The sequence below is a fragment of the Jaculus jaculus genome, chromosome 3 (genome assembly GCF_020740685.1).
Source record: "Jaculus jaculus isolate mJacJac1 chromosome 3, mJacJac1.mat.Y.cur, whole genome shotgun sequence".
In the NCBI taxonomy this organism is placed as follows: domain Eukaryota; kingdom Metazoa; phylum Chordata; class Mammalia; order Rodentia; family Dipodidae; genus Jaculus; species Jaculus jaculus.
Genome location: NC_059104.1, coordinates 4,034,082 through 4,060,040, shown reverse-complemented (window position 1 = coordinate 4,060,040; position 25,959 = coordinate 4,034,082). Strand labels below are relative to the sequence as shown.

At 49.0% G+C, this 25,959-nt stretch overlaps 1 protein-coding gene across 4 annotated transcripts in view; it reads left to right on the top strand.

The window, feature by feature from the left end:
- The window catches only part of Myo16 (myosin XVI), a 524,203-nt gene extending 509,256 nt beyond the window's left edge, over nt 1-14,947 (top strand). For all 4 annotated transcript variants that reach the window (XM_004663404.3, XM_045145894.1, XM_045145893.1 and 1 more), the window contains one exon: nt 13,750-14,947. In XM_004663404.3, the coding sequence (XP_004663461.2) occupies nt 13,750-13,977 (228 nt within the window). In that variant the 3' untranslated portion in view covers nt 13,978-14,947. The remainder of the gene's footprint in view (nt 1-13,749) is intronic.
- Nucleotides 14,948-25,959: the final 11,012 nt, after the last annotated feature.

The window sequence follows — 25,959 nt, the reverse complement described above, 5'->3', positions numbered from 1 at the left end:
GTTGATTTTCTGCTTGGATGATCTGTCTATTGATGATATTGAAATATTGAAGTCTCCAACTATGATGGTGTTGGTGTTTATTTCTGTTTTATTGTTGAATAGACTTTGTTTTATGAACTGTGGTGCCCCTGTGTTTGGTGCATATGTATTTATAACAGTGATGTGCTCATATTGGACAATTCTCTTGATGAGTAAGAAGTGGCCTTCTTTGTTCCTTTTTATTTCTTTTGGTTTGAAGTCTATTTTATCAGATATTAATATAGCAACACCCACTTTTTTTATTTCTATTTGCTTGGAATATTATTTTCCAACCTTTCACCTTGAGGAGGTGTCTATCTTTAATGGTGAGGTGGGTTTCTTAAAGATAGCACATAGAAGGGTCCAGTTTTTGATCCAGTCTAATAACCTGTGCCTTTTGATGGATGAGTTAAGACCATTAGTATTAAGGTTATTACTGTGAGGTTAGCATTAATCCCTGCCATGATGAAGTGTTTTGGGGAGTTTAGTGCTTTCTTGTGTTATGTACTGTTTTGAGCCTGGTGCATTTTGGTTATTGTGATCTTCTTCTTGTGGTGATGATTGGTTGTCTGACTGTTCTGTGTGGAGTATTCCCTCAAGCATTCTCTGTATATTTGGCTTTATGTTCATTTAATCATAGTGTGACTTTTTTTCATGGAAAGTTTTTCTTTCACCATCTATTAAGAGGGATACTTTTGAGAGATAAAGTAGGTTGGGTTGGAAGCCATAGATTTTCAGACTTCGAAATGTTCGGTTGGAGTCTGCTTAGTGTTCTGTGGGCTTCTTATATCCAGATGGGCCTCTCTTTTGAGAGATTCAGAAAATTTTCTTTGATGATTTTGTTGAGCATGTTCTCTATGCCTCTTGTCTGGATTTCCTCTCCTTCTAGTGTACCACGATCCATATGTCTGGTCATTTCAGAGTGTCCCACAGTTCCCTCATATTCTGTTCACTTGATTTTTTGAACTTAGCAAATTTTTGGTCTCCTGATCGATTTCTTTTGTCTTATCTTCCAGGTCAGAGGTTGTTTTCCACATGATTAACTCTGTTGGTGAGTGGTTCTAGAGAGGTTTTTATAATTCTATTTGATTTTTGTTTTCTGTGTGTTATTTTGCATCATGTCCATATCTTTTTTGGGGTACAATTTCAATTTCTGATTTTCTTGATGTTTCCTGTACTTCATTTTTGTATTTGATCAAATTTTCATTAAGCTTAATCAACCGGTTGTTGAGGTCTTCCATTGCTTGACTTACCTTCAATTTATTCATATCTCTTTAGATGATTCTAATGTTTGCTTCAATCAAGTTACGCCTACTGCCAAAAGCTGAATGCTCTAGGAGACTATACTGCTCAATTTCATTGTTGGTTCTTTGATAGTTTGCTTCAAGTTCAGAGATTTTTGTTTCTTAATCAGGGTCTCATTGGTTGTTGTGTTTTCATTTGGTTAATGAATTTCTCTTGATTTCTCTATGATTTCATTGGAGGTTTTCCATTGTAGGACTAGGCATCCTTGGTGGAGACCTTTTAGTTTTCTGACTTTTGTTGGCTTTTTTGCATTGTCATCTACCCATTTTTGGAAGAGTCTTGGTTTTATTGAGGAGGAAGCAAGTTTTTGTCCTTTGGCCCATTCACCCTCTGACTCAGGTGACATTGAAAGTTGGTGGCCAGTCAGGGTACCAGGGCAAAAGGCCTGATTCCACAGCTCACACAGGGACCAGGCCTCTCCAAGCAAAGCACCGTGGGACCAGAGCAGGGGACTGGAAGGAGCAAGGGAACGGGGGTCTTGCCTGCTTGGTACTGTGCCCTCCAGGACACCTGCCAGTGCAGCAACCCGGACTGGGGAGGTGGGAGAAGCCCAGATACAGGGGTCTGACCTACTCATTCCAGACCCCATGCCCACCCACACACTGTCCATGCAAGAACTCAGACCCAGGGGGGTGGGAGGAGCCCAGAAATGGGTCTGGCTACTCGCTCCAGGCCGCTGTGCCCGCCACACACTTTCCACGCAAGGAACCCAGACCTCCACCTTTCCCTGTATTAAACTGAGGTCAACAAGAATCAGAATCAGTGAATTTAATGGAACTGAGACATAAATGAGTTTCCCTAAATCAGGAAAAAATAAACAGCACTTTTCAGTCAAAACCACAAATGCCACTTAAACTTTCAAATAAATTTATTGATTTCTTTTTTTATAAAGAGGCATGCTTACCCCAATAATCACATACGTTACAATGCCTACCCCAATAATTACACACTTTACAGCCAAACATGGTGGCTCATGCCTTGTTGTCCTAGCTACTCCGGGCCCTGAGGCAGCAGCACTATAAACAGGATACCAGCCTGAGCTATATATTAATCCCAGACCAGCCTGGACTACAGAGTGAGACGCTGTCTCAAAGCCAGCAAACAAAGACCACAAACATCCCTGTTTAAGCCACATCCTCGGAAATTACTTAGGTGTAGCTTGGTATTACAGACTGTATTTTTCAAATGATTTTTCTGGCATTTTTTTTTCCTTCAACATCTTGTTAGCATTAAGTAGAAATTCGATTTGCATTTGAAACACTAATATTCAGTGTTGAGCCAGCCAGGGCACTTCCGCCGTTTAATTTCCATAAATGTCAGCAAATGCCACTTCACCTTTGGGTAAATAGTCAATAGAAAAATCAATCCTGGGACAAATGCACAGCAATATGAGTTTACATCTGAATTATTTAGCAAGGACTCTTTTCATCCTTGGAAGAAGGACTTCAGGTAAAATCTCAGAAGCAAAGTGACTAATTCAGAATAACTGGTATTGCCCACAGAAATGCAGGTCCGTGTGACATCAGGTAGGCACCTCTCTAGTTAATTTGTCTCATGGAATGATACTGATGGCACAATTGGAAATTACTGGACATTAGCACGTAGGCAAGGAGTAGTGAACCTGTTCGGCCCTAGGAGTGTGTCACATTTTCCTCCGGGTGTGGAGAGTCTGTGTTTTTTGTAACTTCGGAGGCAACTGTAAGACTCATTGAAAAGCAACACCATGCATGAGACCCACCTTTGTATCATTTGATCAAACTGTGTCCTAATTGGTGTTTCCTAGTTGTGGAGGACACAAGAGACTGTGAAATCCAGTAAGGAGTCAGAAGCTGGATGAATGGCCTTAGCTGTTGAACATGGTCTCAGCGAGATCTCTCCAAATGGAGGGAAGTTGTCCCCTTTATCCATGCCGCCCTGGAAGCTGCGCTGTCCTTTTCCATGAGGAGATCACGTTGACAGCCCAGCGCAAGAAGCCATGCTGTTTGAGATAAGCACTCCCGCTCCCTGGCAGTGGCTTTGAACACGACTGTTTCCGTATCTGCTGCATGCGTTGGGAGGCTTGAGATGGAGCTCGGTGTGAAGAGCAGACGTGCCGCGCCCCTAAGTGAGGAGAGCCCCACCTTCCTCACAGGGTCCTCCCTCGTGCAGAGCTGGAGCTGCTGTCCGTTAACCCAGGGCTTGAGTCAGAGAGTACGAGCCCGGGGTGGTTGTGAGGACAAACAGCCATGGGGTGGCCCTGGCCATACAGCTGCAGACTCAGTGGCTGTGAAGAGGACCCAGTGGCCAATGTTTTGGGGGATCTGATTTTCCCAGCTCTCTGTGAACTGTGGAGTTCTGCTCCCTCACTACTGAGTTAGAAGTCCTTCCCAAACAAGGAGACTTTCAGGTCCCTACAATGCTAAACTGGAAAACCACAAAACAGTCTCCAAGTATCTTTTTACATCCTCTACTGAACAGTTTGATTAGAAAGACCTTTAAACTAACTGAGAGCTGTCGTGCATTTTTTGAAGCCCATTTCTTATACCTGAGAGAAAATAATACCATTTTTTCATACCACCCAAAAATAATCCTAACCCACAGTCTCTCCACGGCCCCACCCACTGACCATTCAAGTCCACCTGGGTGTGCCTGAATGCACAGCCAGCTGGGATTACAGGGCCACCCACGTCCTCCTTGAGTTCCCAGAGCAGGGTATTTTTAATAAGTTCCTGGGGCTTCCCTGGGTGTGAAAGGGGCTTGTCTGAATCTGTGGGGTGTGAAAGGCATCCCAAGTACAAGGGTGCTTTCAGAGTGAACCTGGCGTTGCTTGAAGGCTCTGTCTTCTTTCTTTTCTGTAGACAAGAGGCCATGGGGTGCCCACTTACCTCTGCCCCACGTGAACCCGTAAGTGAAATGCGTTGAGCGGCTCCTGAGCGTGGTCCCTGCGTTCACAGCGGCACTCACTGAACCTGCCAGTGTGCTGAGTGCAGGCTAGACCGTACTTTGCTCAGTTTTGTCAAGCAGGAACGAGTGATACTCACACGGAAAATGACCACAGTTCTCCAACTTGCATACTATGCCAGAGTGAGAAAAAAACAGCCCCCAGGTCCTTGCCATCTTACACTGCTCCTACGGTGGTGTGTGCTTCAGTGTCACATGAGATTCAGCCTCTTAGCTCACATCACAGCTGTCAGTTAAAGCGAATTTTACAAATTGAGAGCAATAAAATCTCCAAACACCAAAATTAAGATTCATGATATGCATGTTAGGTAAAAGATTTGGTAATCTGCCGGAAGCAGGGAAGTGCGGACTCTGACATTCTCCGTCAGAGCTGGGCATTGCTGCCACCTCTGGCTGCTGGCTGGCCAGACCTGCCCCTGGGCTGTGGGTATGAAGGACTGGCGCCCTCCCCGCTGCCCTGCTCTGCAGGCCGCCACTGCGGCTGCTGGCGTGCGCTCGCAACGTGCCGCTGTTCGCTCTCTCCCTGTCATCCTGCAGTGCGATAGATGCCATTAGTGTCACCCTGCTTGTAAATAAAATAGGTGGAAAATGAAATCTTGCCGAGCCTCACGTTACATAAGAGGTATTCACATCATGTTGCATTCTATTTTTAAAAAGCATAAAGACATAAATCAAAAAAATTTTAACTGTGCAAAGAGTTGGAGACCCTTGAAAATTCAAGGTCTACTCTAGAGTCATTACACTTAAGAGCCATATAAACTGCTCCTTACATCTGTTGGTACGCTTTTTTATTTGACTCCTAAAATTAAAAAAAAAACAACAACTCTAGGCCTTTCATTTTCTTCCAGCATTACTTTCTTCGGTTTTAAATCATATTTAAGCCTATCATAAATGACCATATGTAAATAATAGCTACGTTGTAACTCAACGCAGCCCCGAGGATTTGGAGAGCTCCTCTGGGCTAATGCCGGAGGAAAGCTAGGGTCCCCTTCTGGGTCACACACTGGGGGAAGCACCTCACTTGGCGCTGTCCTCTGTAGGCACCAGGGTCCCCTCAGCAGAGTCGGGACTTTATCAAAGAGCAAACCAGGACAAGTCATAGTGTGCCTATCCATATGGCACCCAGAATGATTTTAAGCACTTTTGTAAATCACTTATGATTGACACTTGTCTCACCCAGTCCACACGAGTTAATGATCATGACCCCATGCTGTGGCCGAACACTGAGGCCGGATTCAGGATTCAGCCTGAGCCACATGGCCCCAGAGTGTAGTTTTCTGGCCCTGCCGTCACTGCTCAGCGCCAGCGTGTATGTTCTTCCTGACGCACCCAGGCACATGGGTGTGCGCAGAGGCCAGAGGTCCACCTCGGGTGTCTTCCTCATTTGCGCCACCTTGTCTGGACATGGCAGGTCTCTCACTGAGCCTGGAGCTCTGTTATGCCAAATGAGCTAACCACCAGGCCTGAGGCTCCTCCTCACTCCCCTTTCCAGCCCCGGGACTCCTTTAAATCAGTAAGCAACAGTGTTGTATGGTTCCTTGATTAAGAAACAATTGACAGGTGTGGGAGTGGTCAACATGCTTGGACTAAACTTTGTCTCTCTGGAGTGTCTCGTGGAATTTGTTTATACTCTGTTTTAGAGATTAATAATTTGAATGCATTTTGCTAGGTGCCTAAAGACAGTTGGCAAAGTTGTTTAAATGAGATGCCAAATGTTAGCATTGTTGATCTTTATAAGGGGAAAAAACAAGAATGTTCACAGATGTGTCTTAAATGAAGGCTAAATTCTGCATAAGGAGGCCCTGGAGATAGCTCAGTGGATGAAATGCTTTTTGTACAGCGTGAGGACCTCACCTTTTGGATCCCCCAGCACCCATGTGGGCACCTGTCACCGAAGGCTGGGATCCCCGGGGTTTGCCAGCCTGCCACCATAAAAAAGGTGAACATCACCTGAAGTATGACAATTGAGGTTGTCCTCTCGTTTCCACATGCACATATGCACACATGTGTATGAGTACACACACACACACACACACACGGATTTCCACTAGCTTTTGTGCATAAGCTTCACCTTTTACAAAATACCTGGAAATTAGGTAATTTTAGTAAATATGGAGAAGTTTTCAAAAGAAAGTTTGATTTTAAATTATTTTTATTTATTTTCAAGCAGAGAGTGATCAATAAGAGATGAGAGAAAGAGAGAGGATAGGCATGCCAGCTGCTGGAAACAAACTCCAGATGTATGTGCCACTGTGCGCATCTGGCTTTAGGTGGGTATTTAGAGGATAAGTGACTCAAGAAACTTGGGCCCTTTATGTCAGATTTGTTCCTAAGAAGCCTGGCTCAGCTGATGGGGGTCACTGGGAAGATTGGCACTGCTTCTGCACTCCCCATGTGACAGTGTCTTCAAGCACGTTAGCACGCAGTCACATCTAATGTACTTTTGGTCATTGGAAAACTGCTAAGAAGTCTTGACGCTTAAACAGAAATATGGATGGATGCACTTTGTGCTCAGCAGAACAGAGTTGTGTGCCCAGCAATCATACTACCACCCGAATAAAGGGAGTGGAGACCCTCGAACAGAGTCATCCCCAGCTGCAGGCTGGAGGTGTGTCTGCGCCTGGTGCGGTTTCTGCACGTGACTCTTCACTGGGAATGGGTCTGTATTTTTCAACCATTTCTTTACCGCTTTCTCCTTTTAGATCAAGTGAATGTTTCTTTCTGTACTTTTCCCTTATTTTAATTTGCAGCTCTTATTCTCTCACAGTTATTTCCGTGGTTTCACTGGAGGATAAGACATGCATTCTTGACTCATTACAGCCTAACATATTTTGTTACTTTTACCCCTTTGCTAACGTTGCTAGAACTCTTAGACATTGAAACTTCATTTAATCTCTCTGGCTTGTGCAGTTATTATTGGCATTCTTTTGTGTTTTCAGTATGGCTTAAAAGTCCACATGACATTCCAAGCATCTCATTTATATTTATCCAGGGTTTACTGATTCCACAGTTTCTGATTCTCCCTTATGTTTCCATTTTTACTATGTGGGATCATTTTCCGCCCTCCCTCTCACCCAACGCAAACCTCCTTTTGTCGTTTTTAGTGCAGCCTTTCATTTTTATCGGTACATGTTTATTTCACTCTCGTTTCTAGAGGTACATCCGCTGACCTCACCCAGTAATCTCACTGGTGTTTCCTCGTTTCCTGGCTTCCGATGGTTCCCGGAACAAGCCAGCTTTCCTCTCGCTGCAGCTCCTCTGGGGCGCAGCGGCCCCTTGTCTTCTGGGAAAAGAAGACATTTGCTCTTCATCTTGGCCTCTAAGCACCATCAGAACACCTGGACATTTGTTTTTGTGGTCTCTGGTTTTATGTGTGCATGTGGGTGTGCATGTGTGTGTGTGTGTGTATATATGTTTATCTCTTACGTGGTTTTCTGAGCTTCAGTTCACTTACATAATATTACTTCTCCGTGTCCATCATTGCTTCTGCACTCTTAACTACTTAATGGCTGGTGCGGTCAGCTTCTCATTGCTGGTAGAAATCACCCAACTAGAGCCACTGCTGGAAAAAGAGGTTTATTTTGGCTTACAGACTCGAGGGGAAGCTCCACGGTGGCAGGGGCAAAATGGCTTGAGCAGAGGGTGGACATCACCCCCTGGCCAACAAAGGTGGACCATAGCAACAGGAGTGTGTGCCAAATCCTGGCTAGAGAAACAGGCTTTAACACCCATAAGCCCACCCCAACAACACACTGCCTCCAGGAAGCAAAATTTACCGAATATACATCAGCGGAAAACCTAGCATTCAGAACACTGAAGATTATGGGGGAAAACCTGAATAAAACCACCACAATGGTGGATATTTTAGAGCCTCTGTCTGTTAAATACAGTACCTGAATCAACTGTCATTCTGTTCTAACTTTGGCTGAGTAGCAAATGTCATTGTCTCTCTGTGTGTATAGTGACTTCTGATTACAAGGTAAGCATTGTGTGTAAACCAACCACAACACCATATGAGTGATGTTTGCCTCAGTTAGCTCCTCTGTGCTCCCCTGGAGAGCTTGGATCAAATGGAGCTGTGCTGACCTTGTGCACCCTGTTCCCATCTAAGTGTTTTCAGTCCTTGTTTCTCGGCTCTAAGGATGCAGCCAAGACAGCTCTGCTCTCTGAGAGCCCAGCCCCCATCTGCAGACCCGTGCCTCTCATAGCTGAACACTGTCAAGGATCATGGGGAGGAGACAGTGTTCTGGTTGAGTTGACATGTTCATCACCGCACAAGACTTCAGTCCCTACGATCCAGGCAAACCTATCATTGCTGAGATGTCATTCTGATATCGTGAGCATCAGCCATAGGCACCTCACACCCACATGATGGAAGAACTCACCAAGTGTCCCTGGGGAAAACATTCATGCCTCCTAGGATGCTCACATGTCCAGTGTGTTTCTGAAGGCCTATGCCATGGCAGAATATACACGCCTACTCTCCTTGCAGACCTGTGTCCCTGCAGAATGCACTCAGCTTCTCTCCCTGCAGCTCTGTACCCTTGCAGAATGCACACAGCTTCTCTCCCTGCAGTCCTGTGTCCCTGCAGAATGCAAAGACCATCTCTTCCTGCAGTCCTGTTCCCCTGCAGAATGCACACAGCTTCTCTCCCTGCAGTCCTGTGCCCCTGCAGAATGCACACAGATTCTCTCCCTGCAGTCCTGTCCCCTGCAGAATGCACTCAGCTTCTCTCCCTGCAGACAGTCCTGTGCCCCTGCAGAATGCTCTCAGCTTCTCTCCCTGCAGTCCTGTGCCCCTGCAGAATGCACACAGCCTCTCTCCCTGCAGTCCTGTGTCCCTGAAGAATGCAAAGACCATCTCTTCCTGCAGTCCTGTTCCCCTGCAGAATGCACACAGATTCTCTCCCTGCAGTCCTGTCCCCTGCAGAATGCACTCAGCTTCTCTCCCTGCAGACAGTCCTGTGCCCCTGCAGAATGCTCTCAGCTTCTCTCCCTGCAGTCCTGTGCCCCTGCAGAATGCACACAGCCTCTCTCCCTGCAGTCTTGTGTCCCTGAAGAATGCAAAGACCATCTCTTCCTGCAGTCCTGTTCCCCTGCAGAATGCACACAGCTTCTCTCTCTGCAGTCCTGTGCCCCTGCAGAATGCACTCAGCTTCTCTCCCTGCAGACAGTCCTGTGCCCCTGCAGAATGCTCTCAGCTTCTCTCCCTGCAGTCCTGTGCCCCTGCACAATGCATTCAGTTTCTCTCCCTGCAGTCCTATGTTCCTGCAGAATGCACACAGATTCTCTCATTGCAGTCCTGTGCCCCTGCAGAATGCACTCAGCTTCTCTCCCTGCAGTCCTGTGCCCCTGCAGAATGCACTCAGCTTCTCTCTCTGCAGTCCTGTGTCCCTGCAGAATGTACTCAGCTCCTCTCTCTGCAGACACGTGCCACTGCAGAATGTACATGGCTTTTCTCCCTGCAGTCCTGTTGCCCCTGCAGAATGCACTCAGCTTCTCTCTCTGCAGTCCTGTGCCCCTGCAGAATGCATTCAGCTTCTCTCCCTGAAGTTCTGTGCCCCTGCAGAATGCACACAGCTTCTGTCCCTGCAGTCCTGTGCCCCTGCAGAATGCACACAGCTTCTCTCTCTGCAGTCCTGTGCCCCTGCAGAATGCATTCAGCTTCTCTCCCTGAAGTTCTGTGCCCCTGCAGAATGCACACAGCTTCTGTCTCTGCAGTCCTGTGCCCCTGCAGAATGCACACATCTTCTCTCCCTGAAGTCCTGTGCCGCTGCAGATTGCATGCAGCTTCTCTCCTTGCAGTCCTGTCCCCCTGCAGAATGCACACAGCTTCTGTCTCTGCAGTCCTGTGCCCCTGCAGAATGCACACAGCTTCTCTCCCTGAAGTCCTGTGCCGCTGCAGATTGCATGCAGCTTCTCTCCTTGCAGTCCTGTCCCCCTGCAGAATGCACACAGCTTCTCTTCCTGCAGTCCTTTGCTGCTGCAGAATGCACACAGCTTCTCTTCCCGCAGTCCTCTGTCACTGCACAATGCACACTTCCTGTCTCCCTGCAGGCCTGTGCCGCTGCACAATGCAGAAGAAGGCTTCTCTCCCTTCTTCTGTGTATGAGCTCGCTCATGTATGGAAAGGATTCTTAAATGGCTGGATGGGAAACCTCATGTAACTCACAGATCAGTGTCAGAAAGCTTCCTGCCCCCTGGAGTTCTGTGTTTGGTAGTTTGCTTGTGATTTAATGACGTGATCCTTTTAACGCACTTTCTCTGTTACGGGAGCAGCTAGCTGTGCTATCTCCTGCCTCCTGGCCAGACGTGAGGCTTCATTTTGAAGAACATTAATACGTTTGTGTCACTTTGCAAAGATGGTTTTTGCGTGGGGGATCTGGCTTAGGGTGTAATATGCTTGCCTTGAATGCATTGGGACCTGAGTTCAGAACCCAAGTAACAGCTGGTCCTGGTGGCATGTGCCCATAAGCCCAGTGCTGTGAAGACACGGGAGCCTCTTGGCGCTTGGTTGCTAGCTTGTCTAGTGGAGTCAGATATTCAGGAAACAGGTTTCAGAGCAACTGAAGGAAACCGCTGACCTTTGGCCTCTACGTGTGTGCAGATGTATACTCAGTGCGCACAGACACACATGAACATGTGCACATACACATATACTCATGTATGCACACAGACACCCAAACATACATGAACATGTGTACATATACACTCAAAAATATGGCTTCTTAATAAAGTTTTGGAGAAATAATCATTTGAGATTGGATTAACTGGTGACATAATTTTCCAGAGCTGCTACCATCTACTGCATGTGCACCAGGAAGTACATGTGGGTCTATTCCATGTACATCCACAGGGCATGCTGAAGCTCACGAGGAACCCATGGCATGCCAGAGGAGGAGGGCAGAGCAATGCAGATGCACTCCTGCAGAGTCACAGAGAGGTCACTTGAAGCTGCTTAGAATAAAGGATAGACGAGCTGGAGAGATTGCTCAGTGATTAAGGTGTTTGTCTGCAAAGCCTAAGGACCTGAGTTCCCCAATACATACATAAATCCAGGTGCACAGGTGGTACATGCATCTGAAGCTCATTTGCAGTGGCTGGAGACCCTGATGCATCCATTTTATCTCTCTCTCTTCCTCTCTCTCTTAAGTAAATAAAATATTTTTTTTAAAAGAGGATGGAGAGATGGCTTAATGGTTAAGGCGCTTACCTGCGAATGCTAAGGACCCATGTTTCACTCTCCAGATCCCTCGTAAGCCAGATGCACAAAGGTGGTTCAAGTACAGGGTTCCACATTCCCAGTAGGTGCAGCATTTATCTGGGGTTTGAGCGCCGTGGCTGAGGCTCTGGTGCACCCGTTCTCCCTCCCTCCCTCTCTCCCTCCCTCCCCCCCTCCCTCCCTCCCTCCCTCCCCCCCTCTCTCAAAGCAGAACAAAAAAGGAGTGAAGAGCCTGGGGTAGAAACGCTGGCCGGGCAGATGTCAGGCGTGGGTGGCTGACCTCAGGGCTGTTGAGCAGTGCTGTCGCGTTCGACACGGGCTCTGGACCACACTGCCGCTCCACCCAGTCCCACGGGCCTTTGGGTGGATTATCCAACTTCCCTAACCTCAGTTTCTTTATCCACATGACGGTACAAGCACAGACTTCCTAGAGCCCACTGTAGGAGTTATAAATTAATATTTGTCAGGTACACAGACAGTCATATGCCTACAGTCTAACACCTGGTGGAACTCATTAGCTGACAATTCCATGAGCTCCCCACAAGCCACTTTATTAGCTCACCCCAGATAAGAGAAGCAATACAAAGGGTGAAGGAGATAGACACAGCGAACACTCAACTGCTACCAAACCAGAGATCCAGAGACACCGAGGATCCCAAGACCTCATCGCTGTAGTAGACCTAAAACGGACCCAGCATGACTCAGGGAAATTCGTGGAAGGGGGCAGAAAGACTGTCAGAGCCACACCTTGGGTCATTATGCACAGAGACATTGCCTCTTCCCCATAACCAATGGCTAACCCCACAATGCACAGCCCACAGTCCCCAACAAGGAGGGTCCCTGAGGAAGGAGAAGGACAGGGAGGAGGCTATGTACTAACATGGCTGTGGACACACTGTGTACATAACTAATAAAACAGAGACAGACAGACAGACAGACAGAGAGAGAAGCAGTGAGGCTTCCTCGGGCATCTGCTCTGCAGAGCCTCTCATGTCCTGGTCAACCTAGAGATGAACAAAATGATGAGGGTCCATCTGCTCTAGAGCTCACTTCCCAGGGATGTGCCGTAGGTGTGGAACCATGACCAGCACACGGCCTCCGTCCCCTCTGCACCCGGGCTGTTTGTGCTGTAGCCGCTGCTGCTGGTCATCTGCATGCTCGGTGCCGGGCCTGGTTCGCTAAGGGCTACCTGTACGTGGACTCTCTGCAGATAATGAGCATTCTTCGGTGCTGGTTTGGAATTAGTTCAGGACCATTAGCAACCCCTGGGGCTTTTGAGGGACTTCCCTCTTCATGTGAGCTGTATTACTTCATCCCGGTGTGTTTTCAACCTCTTAGGTTTAAACAGAGTGATGTCGGGATGGAAATGGGACCTAAGCAAGGCATTTGGCGCTTGGAATATTGACCTCACCATCCTGGTTCCCCTCATTTGTCTCCAGCACGGGCACCCAGAATGGATTACTGGCAGGGCAGCTGGCAGGAAAGAGGTGCCCACTGTCAGATAACCTCCACACGGCATTGTTCCCAGGCGAAGCCAGGGACTTGCTCAGGGCTTAGGCACCATTGAGGAGGAAGAGGAAGTAGCCAGCACAACTGCAGCGTCAGGTTCTGCAAAAGCCAGGACCCTCCCGGGTCTGCAAGCCCGCTGCGCGAGAGCAGAAGGCGGCTGGGGACCGCAGCACAGGGCAGGCGTGTCCCCGAACAGCCAGCACCTCGGGAGAGCAGAAGTGTGGTGGTTGTCCTTCCCAACACCCATGCTCGGGAACTAGTTTCCTGTTAGTGTGGTTTGGGGAGCAGACCCTCCTGTCCTTGGGCTGAGGCATGTGGTCAGTATGGGCCCCGGCACCCTAATGGTCACGTGTGCCTCCCGACAGTGCTGGTGGATGGGCGCTGGTGCCTGGGCTCGCAGAAGCTTGAGAACGCGTCCATTACAGGCAGAAGGTGTGCCCGCGACACAGGACAGCGCCGGTCACGGCAGGCTCACGGGGACATGGCACGTGTTGGCTGCCGGCCTCCTGGTGCTTTTTCTGCTCCGCAGCTTTACTGAGCCCTTGGTTGTCACTATCAACTCATGCTGCGTCCAGCAGCCTTGAAGCTGCGGCCTCCGCGGTAGGGCGGCAGTGTGTGTGCCCCGTCTGCCCCGGTCTCAGTGCACAGCCAGCCCCACTGCCCTGCAGGTCCATGCCAGCCCCGCCCTCACCCCGATGTTCCTGCCACGGTGCCCCCTTGACTGCCTCTGCTGCCCTCTCCTCCTCTCCCCGCAGGTGATCCAGCAGCTGAGGCTGTCGGAGAACGAAAGCGCCGCCCTGCAGGAGCTGCTGGACTGGAGGCGGAAGCTGTGTGAGGAGAGAGAAGAGTGGCGCCACGTCCTGGCGCACGCGGAGCCCCGGGCACCGCCGCCGCCTCCCTTCAAGAAGCCCGCGCTCCTGAAGAAGCCCGAGGGGGGCCCGGGCGCCAGGCTGCCTTCTGAGCTCTGGGACAGCACCGTGTGACGCGGCCTGGGCACGGGCAGGCCCAGCTGCCTCGCGACGTGACGGCGGCTGCATTTCAGGAGGCTGCCCCCACCCCTGGGTCACCTCTCAGGCATTCTCACAAAAGCACAGCACACTGACCGACTAAGAGAGAGAGAGAATGCGTGTGTGTGCGTGTGTGTGTGTGTGCGCGCGCGCGCGCGTGCGTGCGTTTGCTCGTGCTTGTGCGCATTAGTTCCTTCTTTCCCCTTGTGTGTGACACCCTGGTTTTTAGGGCCATCCTGTCCCCCACACAGCAACAGAGGCCAGGAAGAGTGGCTGAGGTGGGAGGCAGAGCAGGGGGGACGCCCTGGCTCCAGCGCACCGACGGATCGCTCATTTCCCCCTGGGTGTCTTGAATTGCAATCTGATGGTGATTTACGTGTTTATTACCACAGCTTATAACCTGATACAATTGGTGGTGCTCTCTTTCTTCAAAATACAGATTTTAAAAAGTCATTTCCAGGATTTTTTTTTTGTTTTTTGATTCTACACGCTTTCTTTTTTAACTGAAAGACCTAAAACTGCAGATTGTGCTGTGTGCTGTTCTGGCTTTTCCCAAACCCTGCAGGGTCTAGACTGCTTTGCACCAGGAGCTTGCTCTGCCCTGCATGCCATTTCCTCTGGGAATGTGGCTTTGGCACTCATTGGCTAAGCTTTCCCCCAACTCCCCAGCTTGGCATAGATTACAGGACATTCATGGCCCTCAGTTCAACGCACATGGCTTTAAGCTCCTAGCTGGTGATGCCACGGTCACTTTCACTGCCGGGTCTCAGCAGCGTCCCCGGTGGAGCAGAGCGCTCCGTTTCCCCACCGTCCTGCAAGGCCTGTTCCTCCATGTGCTTCTGCGTGCTGTCAGCAAATCCTCCAGCCAGCCTGCCCTGCTGCTTGGAACTTTCTGTTCTTCTTAGCCTTTGAAAAGCTACTGTACCAATAAAAGGGTGCAACCATGTTTGTTCTGTCGTTCCTTTGATGTGTTGGTGGCCTTGATGTCTTGCGGGAACGCTGTGTTTGCTGGTTGGCAGTGGAGTGATCCCACCTACAGCTTCCCTAGCTGGTCTTCCCAGCAGCTTGCAAGCTTCAGCAGACACTGTTCACTGTTCAAACAATACCCAGACAGTGCTCATGCCTCACCCCCAAGGGCAGCAGGGGAGCCGACCTTGTGGGCTGAAGCCTTCCTTGCAGGAGCCACAGCGTAGGACACAGCTCAGGGCTGCCGGTGCAGGAGGCTCGGGGACGCTTCGCGTGCATGGAGTGCAGAGCTCAGTAGGAGGTGGTCGGGCTGAGGGCTCAGGATTGGTGGTTGTACCCTTGAAAAGCCCTCTCAAGGACGGCTCACGTCTAGAAATTAGCTGAGCTGGGGACCACACCCCTCTGAGGGTCAGGAGAATGTCGGATGTCAACGCAGTGAACGCATACACAGCATAAAAAGACACGGGGTCCTCACACAGTGCCCTCCACCAGGCACAAAGAGGCGCCCCGCCTGCCAGCCTAGCTCCTCTGCCTCTCCTCTGCCATCTCCTCACCTTTGACTCCCCGAGCTCAGAGCAGAGGCCATGTAGGAACCAGCCTTGCAGTGACTCACAGCTTCCGTGACCTCAGCGGGGCCACGCACATTGTAAGCGCTCCGGGACTCGAGATGAAGGGAAAGTGTGAGTGTCCAGATGCACTCACCCAGAGCGGCCCATGAGGTGTTCGGCCACTCCCCACGCACTGCTCTAACTGTGCTGGCTGTGGGGTTCCCGACGCTTCTAATATGGCCTCCCCGGGCGGGGCGGTGCAGACAGTTACCCCACATGAGTGGCTTAAGCTGCGTCTCAGGGATCATCTGGCGGCTGACCAGGAAGGCCAGCCTCACAGTACCCCCAAATCTGGTGTTCGGCAAGGGGCTGCTGCCTTTACCACAGGCGGCCATCTCTGATTGTAGCCTGACAGGGCAGCAAGACGGGAGACAGGAAGCAAGATCTCTGGGGAGTAGAGCCCACTCCTCCTGTCTTCACGCGGGGAGCGGCTGGCAGCACGTCAACTTTGAGCATGCGTATTCAGTTTGCGACTCTAACATAGTTACGCGGGGGCCATTGTCCTTTGTATGGCAATGCCAAAACCAAAGCCCAGAGCTTTAAAGGAGCCCATCAGAATACAACCCTTATCTCCATGATCCCAACATAATAAAACTTTTTTTTTTTCTTTTGGTTTTTTGAGGTAGATTCTCATTCTAGCTCAGGCTGACCTGTAATTCACTATGGAATTCACCATGTCTCAGGTTAGCCTCGAACTCACAGTGATCCTCTGCCTCACAGGTGCTGGGATTAAAGGTGTGTGCCACCACGCCCAGCCAAACATTTTTGTTTATTTATTTATTTATTTGTTTGTTTGAGAGTGACAGAGAAAGAGGGAGAGAGAGAGAGTGAGTGAGGGAGAGAATGGGCATGCCAGGTCCTCCAGCCACTGCAAACAAACTCCAGACACATGCACCCCCTTGTGCTTCTGGCTAACGTGGGTCCTGGGGAATCGAACCTCCAATCAGGGTCCTTAGGCTTCACAGGCAAGCGCTTAACCACTAAGCCATCTCTCCAGCCCTCCAACATAAAACTTTAACTTGATATACTGACATCCTCAGAATCCTCCAATCTATAATATCTTTGCAAATTTAAGTTAATTGACTTTTTTTCAGATATGCAGTCATGTGAAACGATGTTGCAGGACCACTCTAGAGATCTTCCAGGAAGAAGGCCCTCAGGCCACATGTAGCCCAATATACACCACTCTGTTCAGCTAGATACGCCTCTGAGGGTCAGATTCCTACCGCAGGTGTCATGAAGCACGAAGGGCCTCTCCTGAGGCCAAGGCCCGGGCGGACTCTCACCTCCCCTCATCTGTGGGCAAGGGTCCTGTGTTCAGCTGTCGGCTTCTCTCCTGTGGAGATGAACAGCAGGAGTTTGCGACACTGTAGCCTCCCTCCCGGTGATGGGAGCTGCTTTGCCATCGTGACGGGACAGTCAGCGGAGACGATGACCCAGGCACCCAGGGGAACAGCAGCGGTTTACTGGTCATGACCACCAAGACGGCTTCCTGTCGTCTGTGTTCATTCACAGCACGGCTCTCCAATGAGGGCACCGCTGTCGGAAAGTGGGCAGAGGGGCTGGTCTAGGCAGCGAAGCCCTGAGCGTTACCCCACAAAAGCAATATCCAATAGTTATGTACACTTGCAAGAAGGATGGTATTTTAATTGCCATCAGGCCATAAGGTATGGATTATGACATATTATTAGGCCTGAAACTTTATGTTGGGCAATATAATTGGTATGAATTATGATGTTGTGTTCAAACACTGCCCACTCTATTGCTTTTTTTAAAAAAAATTATTTATGAGAGGGCTTTAAAAACTACTATCAAAATGTTTATATTGGGTTAAAATTACCTAAAATGTGTTTTCCAGGGTGGAAAAAATACCTCATTATTATTCTTAAACATTGGTGTCTAATTTAGTAGAATTATGATTATATAAATCTACTCAATAAAAGTAACAACCAATTAAATATGAGATCTGTGAAAGGACTTTGCATATAAACATTACTCAAATTGGACAAAAAAATATATTATGAATTCCAGAGAACCTAGAATGCTGGACAAACCTCTGCGAAACTTTGATTGCTATCAGTCTCCAGGCAGCCAGCTATCCACTCCGCTCACACGTCCACAGGAACCTGAGGTGGTTGTGTGGCGATCTGCAGTGGACCCGGCTCGTCCCTCATCAGCACCCTGAAGAGCTGCGCCCTTCCCCCACAGCTTTTGGATATAATTTTTGGCGAGAAGTTATGAACTTGTTTGGGATATTAATGCTTTTAAAAATATTGTTAAATTGTGCAGGAGAGATAACCCAGTCAGTGGAAGTGTCACCTTATAAACATGGAAACCTGAATTTAATCCCCAAAAATCTCCTGTAAAAATGTCAGGGGTGGTGCTGTGAACTTGTGTTACCAGTGCTGGGGATTTGGAAACAATCTCTGGGGGGATCACTGGAAGGTTGAACTAACCTATCTGGTGAGCTCCAGGTTATTAAGATACCCTGCCCAAAATTTTTTTTTAAATGGTGGATATGCCTGAAGAACACCACCAGAGGTTGACCTGCACACACCTGCACACACACACACACACACACACACACACACACATACACCATTCTTACAACAGCTAGAGTGGGCACTACATTCCAAGGACATTTCAGCATAAATCCGACTCGGTTTCCATTGGCTTCTGCAGTATGTGAGGAGTCGCACGGTGGTGACTTCACAGCTTTCAAGAAACTAAATGCAGTTTCCACCTTTATTCTTCGTCCTCTGCATCTTATTCCTAAGAAAAGACTCTGAAGCGCAGATTCTGCTGTGAGCAATGCCCTGCTCCGCAAGGTGTCCCAGCGAGTGACAAAGACCCCGTTAGATGGCCAAGCTCTGTGGGAGCCCAGGTGCGGCCGAGCAAGAACCACCTTTGTAGTTCTGGCTCCATGCCTGAGTTCTACAGACCCCTGGGATGTCCTATTGTGGTGGTTTCCATAAATTCCTCTGAAATCTTGCATACATTGGCAACTTTAAAGATGGTATTTTTCAAAGGATAAGTTTCATTAGAAGCCTACATCTGTCATCTGTTCTAATTTCTCAGATCATCTAAAGTGTTGGAAATGTATTTATACTTTAAATACCACCTTGGTGTGTGTTCCGTGCATTGTCATGGTCATTGCGGGTGGATCAGGACATCACAATGGCAGAAGGAGATGTTGATGCCTTCTAACAGGAAATTAATTAAAGGTGAATGCATGATGCGCGCATTCCATTGTGCTGGTATAATAGGGACACACCACGTCTTCCCTGCCTTTGAGTTAGCCATCACAGACACCGGGCATCGTGCTGGCTCCCCTCGCCCTACAGCCCCAGGGAGCACATGGCTGCTTCAAAGGAAGGGAGCCAGTATACTCAGATGGCTTTTCCTGATGTCACCATTTGGGTCCTAATGTCTAAGGAAAATGAAAGAGACTGGGGCCACTGATACAGCCTAAAGAACGGTCAAAGCTCTACAGAAAGACACACTAATCCCAAATTCTATTCGAGGTTTTGATCTTGAAGATTTTAACAAAGGGGCCGGATGTCCATGATGTAAAACAGTTACTGGAAAAGACTATTCTGAAGAGAGGCTTTCTCCCTGAGCCTATTTTGATGAACATATTAAAACTGAATTTAATCAAACCTGTTCACGTGGCATCTAGAGGAGCAGACCCCCCCAGCCCCTGCCTTTGTTCAAAAGTGTAAGTGTTCAGTAAAGTGTACGTGTGGTGTGTGTACATGTGTGCACACATGTTCATAGGTGTGGGTCCAGGTGCACATGCACATGTGAGTGTGGGCATATGGAGACCCACAGTTGCCATCAGGCATCTTTCTGAATCACTTGCTAACTTTTTTTTTTTTCGAGGTAGGGTCTCACTCTAGCCCAGGCTGACCTGGAATTCACTGTGGAGTCTCAGGGTGGCCTTGAACTCACAGCGATCCTCCTACCTCTGCCTCCCAGTGCTGGGATTAAAAGTCACCACGCCCGGCGTTACCTTGTTTTTTGAGATGAGATCTCTCAGTGCACTCAAAATTCACTGGTTTATCTAGACAAGCCAGCTGGCAAGCCCCAGGAATACCCCTGCCTCCACCTTCCCAGCTCTGGAATGACACGCGCATCCCCACACGTGGCATTTTACTTGGGCAGTGGGGACCTGAACTGAGGTCCCCATGCTTGCACAGCGAGGACGTCACTGACAGAGCATCTCCCAGCCCTGGACAATCGTTATTCAGCCATGTGCACTGACAGGAGACTACAGCTGCAGAAAATTATAACTGCACTTTGCTCTTGGAGAGCTGTTGTCATTCCCTTGGACTTAGAGACACAGCTTCGAATCCTGATGGGTGGCACAGACAAACAGTGAAGAAAGCAGAAGTGACATTGACCCCTCACTTCTCTGATTCTGAAACTCCATGGGGCATTCTCCTCTTCCAGCCTCAGAGGGAAAGGTAAACCCACACAGATACAATACTTACTTCTAAAACTTTCATTCCCCAGAGGTTACTCACAGTGGATCAGAGAAAACTCTTCCAGGGCACAAGTTGGCTCTATGCCTCAATTTTTTCTCCTGGATGACACCGAGGAGCAGTGGCCTCATTGGCCTGGAGTCTGGTCCTTGTCTATGACAGTTCCACAAGTCGTTGTGGGACCGCACTGCCTCACCAATAGATAAGCCAGTGTTGTGCTCCGGAGTCCTCCTGCCTCCTGCCTGCCATCTCCTCTGGATCTTTGGAGAACTCCTCATGTGGACGGGGACTAGGGCTTCTGGAATGGTCCCTTCAGGAGTCTGTGGCTCATTTCAGTTCCATTCCTGTCCATTTGGAGGCAGATACAACCACTCTCTGTGTCCAGGAGATTAGGGAAAGCATTTGGTTATCACTGAGCCACATCAATCACACACGAGGCAGCAATTTCTAGGAATAAATGTTAGGTCATTTCATACTTCCTGTTAGGTTCAGGGGGTGCCCAGGCCTTCAGGCTTACTCCGGTAAGATGTATAAATTGCTGCCGTTCTTATCTTTAAGTTCCCTCATCCGTCCTTCCTTTCCTAGGACTAGAAGCTGAAGGTGTGAGGACAGGAGGGGAAGAGAGGGGCAAGGTCATCTGTCTAGATAGGTTTCCTACCCCGGGGCCCATTTTTCTTTACTAAGTGGTCCAACAAGCAGACATCTCTACATCCACTGCTGCCCAGTTCCTCTTGAGTCTCTGAGCATCAAGACTCTGTCCTTCCCAATGCACAGAGGGTTCCCCAGCCTCTCCTGGAGACACTGCGGAGGGCACTCTCTGCCCTCAGTATTGCGTAGCAAGGATGTCTCCTTGGGCTGTCACTATTCCAGGCCAGATCTGTCCCCAACCAGAACAAGCACTTTAGCAAGTCCTGGACATCCAATGCCCGCCAGTATTGCAGAAGCCCTTCTCTGATACCATCCCAGGTGCCTGCAAGCACTGTCTTCTGGTGCTTGAGGACTGTCCTGCAGCATCCATGCAGGGTAGGCTAAGCCCCACCGGAGCACCCTTCCCTTCCTGCAAGGCCAGGGAGGAGTCGGTTCCACGCTCCGTGTTTCTGCGGGTCTCGGCACCTCCCTTCGCCACGGTAGTGTACTGAGTGCTGGGGCTCTCTCTCCCCAGTGTAGGCTTTTTGGGTGTCCATTTGATGCCTCTCCCTGTGGGCTCAACACTGAGAGCTAGCCCATGCCTAGCCTCTCTTTAAAGCAAGATCAGGCTTACAGGGTAGAACAAATAACCTCTTCATTGATGTGTCCCAATCTACTCTTCACCCCCTTTCCATATCTTTTTTTTGGGGGGGTATTCTTATTTATTTATTTGACAGTGACAGACAGCAAGAGAAAGAGGCAGAGAGAGAGAGAGAGAGAGAGAGAGAGAGAGAATGGGTACGCCAGGGCCTCCAGCAAATGAACTCCAGACGCGTGCGCCCCCTTGTGCATCTGGCTAACGTGGGACTTGGGGAACCGAGCCTCGAACCGGGGTCCTTAGGCTTCACAGGCAAGCGCTTAACCACTAAGCCATCTCTCCAGCCCCCTTTCCATATCTCTAATGTGTCTAAGGATCCCCAGAGACAAGAGGCTCCTCTGCCCTCCCTCCCCTTCCTTCTTTCCTTCCTCGTTTTGTCCCTCTCTCTCTCTCTTTCCCTCCCTCTTTCCTTCTCTTCACTGGTTTACGGGTTCAGTGGAAACTGAAGAAGAGAGTGATAATCAAATATTTTTTCCAGTGTGTCCTGGGTGGAGGAATCTTAGAGCACTGAGGAATGGCCGGAGCTGCAGCCAGCAGGCGGTAATCCCTCCACTTCATGGCTCCAGCCAGCTCATGACGGACGCCAGGGAGGGAGGCCGGCCACGTCCACAGCCCAGGGGGCGATGAGAACAGGGCATTCATTCCAGAAAGCCGTCCTCGTCCATGGTTAAGGAAAACTTGGAATGGTGGTACCATACAGCCTGGCTGGGTACGAAGGAGATTGGCAGCTGTGCTCTGCAGGTAGATGGCACAGAACGTGGAAGCAAGAGGAGACTTAGCCGGAGTCGCTTCTCTTCGAGAAACACTGGTACTCTGGCTCTTGACAACCCTCCGCTGAGGGTGCAGTAGGCGGCTTGATGGAATGTGTGAACCCGAAGTTAGGGAGAGAGGCCCAAGCTACGGACAAATGGGGTCCAACGAAGCGTCGCGTGGCGCTGCTCAGCAGCAGGGAACCGTCGAAGCAATGCGGCTTGGCAGGCTGGGCAGTCGCGAGGCGCCACGCGAAGGAAGCTGCACCCCACCTTCCGCCGCCTCCTGCACCTGGCATGCACGCTCGCCCCTGGTCTTCACGTTCCGGGAGATGGTCTCCCAGGACGCCCTCCGCTCTCGGAGATGGCAGTGATGAGCTGCAGAGCGAGGTTTCAGTGACATCCTGGGGTGACCCCAAGTGCTCCCCCCAAGAGGCAACTCACCTGCACACCAGAACGGTCGAAGCATTGTGCAGGCAGTGCCCCCGTACTTCTCAACATGAGAGCAAGTTTGCTCTACTTCACTACATAAAGCAAGAGAAAGCAAACAGCAGCAAGAGAAAGGAAGGAAGGAAGGAAGAAAGGAAGGAAGGAAGGAAGGAAGGTAGGACGGAAGGAAGGAAGGAAGGAAGGAAGAAAGAAAGAAAGAAAGAAAGAAAGAAAGAAAGAAAGAAAGAAAGAAAGAAAGACAAAACTAGCCCTTTCAAATTCATCACCAGCCCAGAGGGATAGATGGGGATTTATTCTTAATATTTATGTTATTTTAAAAGATTTTTAAAATTTTAATTTAATTTACTTTTTTTTTGTTTGAAAGAGGCAGAGAGAGAGGGAGAGACTGGGTGTCAGGGCCTCCAGCCACTGCAAACAAACTCCAGACGCATGTGCCCCCTTGAGCATCTGGCTTATGGGTCCTGGGGAATCGAACCTGGGTCCTTTGGCTTTGTAGGCAAACACTTTAACTGCTAAGCCATCTCTCCAGCCTTAAGTTATTTTGTTTTTAACCAATATTACCAAGATGTAAAGGTTGTGCGTGTTATTGTGGCGTCCCAAGATGTTCCTCCATATGTACATGTGAGTATTTCTTACTGCTGGATGTATTGTTGCCCACTTTTCTTGGACACCTATTTGGGGAAATGAAGTAGAAACACACAGTAGGGAGGCAGCTGCGTCTAAGGACCCCTGGTCCCCTTTCTCTGTGTGTATTCCACGCCAGCGTGCAAGCGTTCTGATGCTCTCGCAGGTGGTAATATTCAGACGTGCCGCCCGGTCGCGAGTGCTGGGTTCTCAGCACAGCGCTCACACGCACACGTTCGCTCCCTGGGGGCTCATGATGCGCTGCTGTTTCGCCATGCCCGGTCCTTGTTCAAGTTTTGAGGCAAAACTCTGCTTACAGGTTGCATTTTTATTGTCATTTGGTTTGAATTCCCGTCTCTTTCCAGCAGGGCACTGACACCGGGGAAGATGAAGCGGTCAGTGGTTACAGCTGGCATGCGCTCTACATGGTCAGTGTAGTATTCTCCACATTAGAAAACATATCAGGATAACTCGCGCACAAGTACACTGTTGTAGCCACTCAGGGCAGCAGAGGTTCTAAAACGGAGCAGCCCTTCCAACGGCGAGGCCCCTGGTTGATATCACCTTCTCATAGCCTGGGATGTTTTGTTGTTGACTTTTTATTTTTCCTCTGTTTATGGCCGCTTGATATCCTTTCCTCTTTTTTAAACTTTTTAATTTTGTTTTATTTTATTTTTTTGAGATAAGGTCTCACTATAGCCCAGGCTGATGTGGAATTCACCACGTAGCCTCAGGGTGGCCTCAAACTCATGGTGATCCTCCTATCTCTGCCTCCTGAGTGCTGGGATGAAAGGCGTGCGCCACCACGCCCCTCATCCTTCCCTCATTATGGCTATTACATAGGCATTGTTCACATGTGAACTGGCTGCCCACTCCAAACTTCAGATCACAAAATAATTTCCTAAAACATAATGACTCATTACTGACTGTAGCATGTGGGTAGGATGTGTGCCCAGTGGTGACTGTCTACAGACCTGGTGAAGCTGGCCGGGCGAGGCGGAGCTGACACCTCTCTCCCAATCTGCCAATCGCAGGGCAAGAAGGGAAGTGACCGGAAGCACAGTGTAAGCCATCTTGATCAGCTACAAGTCTGAGAATGAGACTAAGCTAGTAAGTACGCTCCCCCTGCTGAGAAATAGAACTTCTATTTTGGTACAAAATTCACAGAGAAGCCCAGTGTCATTTTCTCGTATCTATTTTCAGAACAGGACACCTAAAGCAAATTTATTTATTCCAATGTCTACACGTCCCTCTAAAGCCCCTCTCCACATATGTGGCATCTACGTTTGGTCTCACTGACCCACAGATGCAACTTCTACTCTGAGAGAGTCGACAGAAATGGGATGGAGTGACACTAGAAAAAATAATTCCACATACAGTTATTAAAATGCAGCATTGCCCAAATCATGAAGGTGAATTGCAAGGTACTATAAAAATCAAAAGCAAAACCTGGTTTTCTTAAAGAAGTCATGGAATATTTTTACAATTTTCATTTATAATGAGACATAAGGCTCATAAAAACAGGCAGGAAAAAAGTAAGGAAATATGCATCTCAGTTACCATTTAGACTGCTCCAAAAGAGAAACCAATTTCTCCTGAGTTCTCAAAAACCCTTTACATATGCTTCCCCTGTAGCACTTGTCTGTTGGCCTCATAACTTCTGTCATTCCCACAAAGCTGTTGGCACTTATGAACTCCTGTAATCCCCTGGTTCTAGAATGGTCCTTGGTGAACAGAGAGTAGCAGCCTATTAGTAATGGATGGATAGACTGCTGGGTGCATAAGTGAATGTGTGAGAGTCATTATCGAGTACCAGGCTCTGTCAGCTGTGACATTCGTCTGCTCCTTCCCAAATGTCTAAAACTAGATGGATGTCCACTTAATACCTAGATTACGGTACAGGACTTTGGATGGACAGGAATATGTGAAAACTGCTCTCTCCTACACAGCAGCACGGGGCCAGTGAGGACTGCTATGTGTGCAGAAGAACTGTCGCCAGCAGAGAACGATTTCCCAGCACCCTTGGAGACACAGGACTGTGGAGGCACTTGCTTATACTTGGCTGGGACACCCAAGTAGGAGAAAGAAGGTATGCAACTGCAGGCCTCACCTCTTCTCCACCACTGGCCAAGGAAAATATATTGTTAGTACAGGTTGAGGGCTAGCTCAGAAAAACAAACAGTATGGCATTCTCTGATTCAAAAAAAAATAATGGCAGCACTTACTGTGTAAGGAGGTGAGTCCTTCAGGAGGGGAGGAACAGAACGTGAGGATTCCACTCCCATGAGCGGGATCAGGGACCTTAGAAAGGAGGCTCCAGGGAGACCCAAGGTCCCCTCTGCCGTGTGAGTATACAGAACCAACAAGGCACTGCATATGAGCCACCTGCATCGTGACCTTGGAGTTCTTAGCCTCCGGAATTGTAAGCAATGTACTGTTCTTGTGGATAAATTGCCCTGGTTATGGCATTTGGCTACAGCAGCCCGAGCAGACTACATCACCACATGTCAGGAACTCTGCAGCCACTCACCCATAGGTCAAGGAGCTCTCAGCACTTACCCTCCTGCAGTGCAAACAGTTGATAGTTGTACGTGTGCATTCCCTAAACAGGAACCACCAGGTTAGCAGAAGATCCAGCTGCCTGGAAGTAAATAGAAGAGAATGAGCAACAGTCACCAAATGCTGGAGAAAAGATAATAAACAGCACAAAATTGTGCCCAAGTAAAGGCAGTGGTCAAAGCCAGCAGAACACTATGCTGGGAAGGATATAAGCTCTGGTGAGAGGTAGGAGG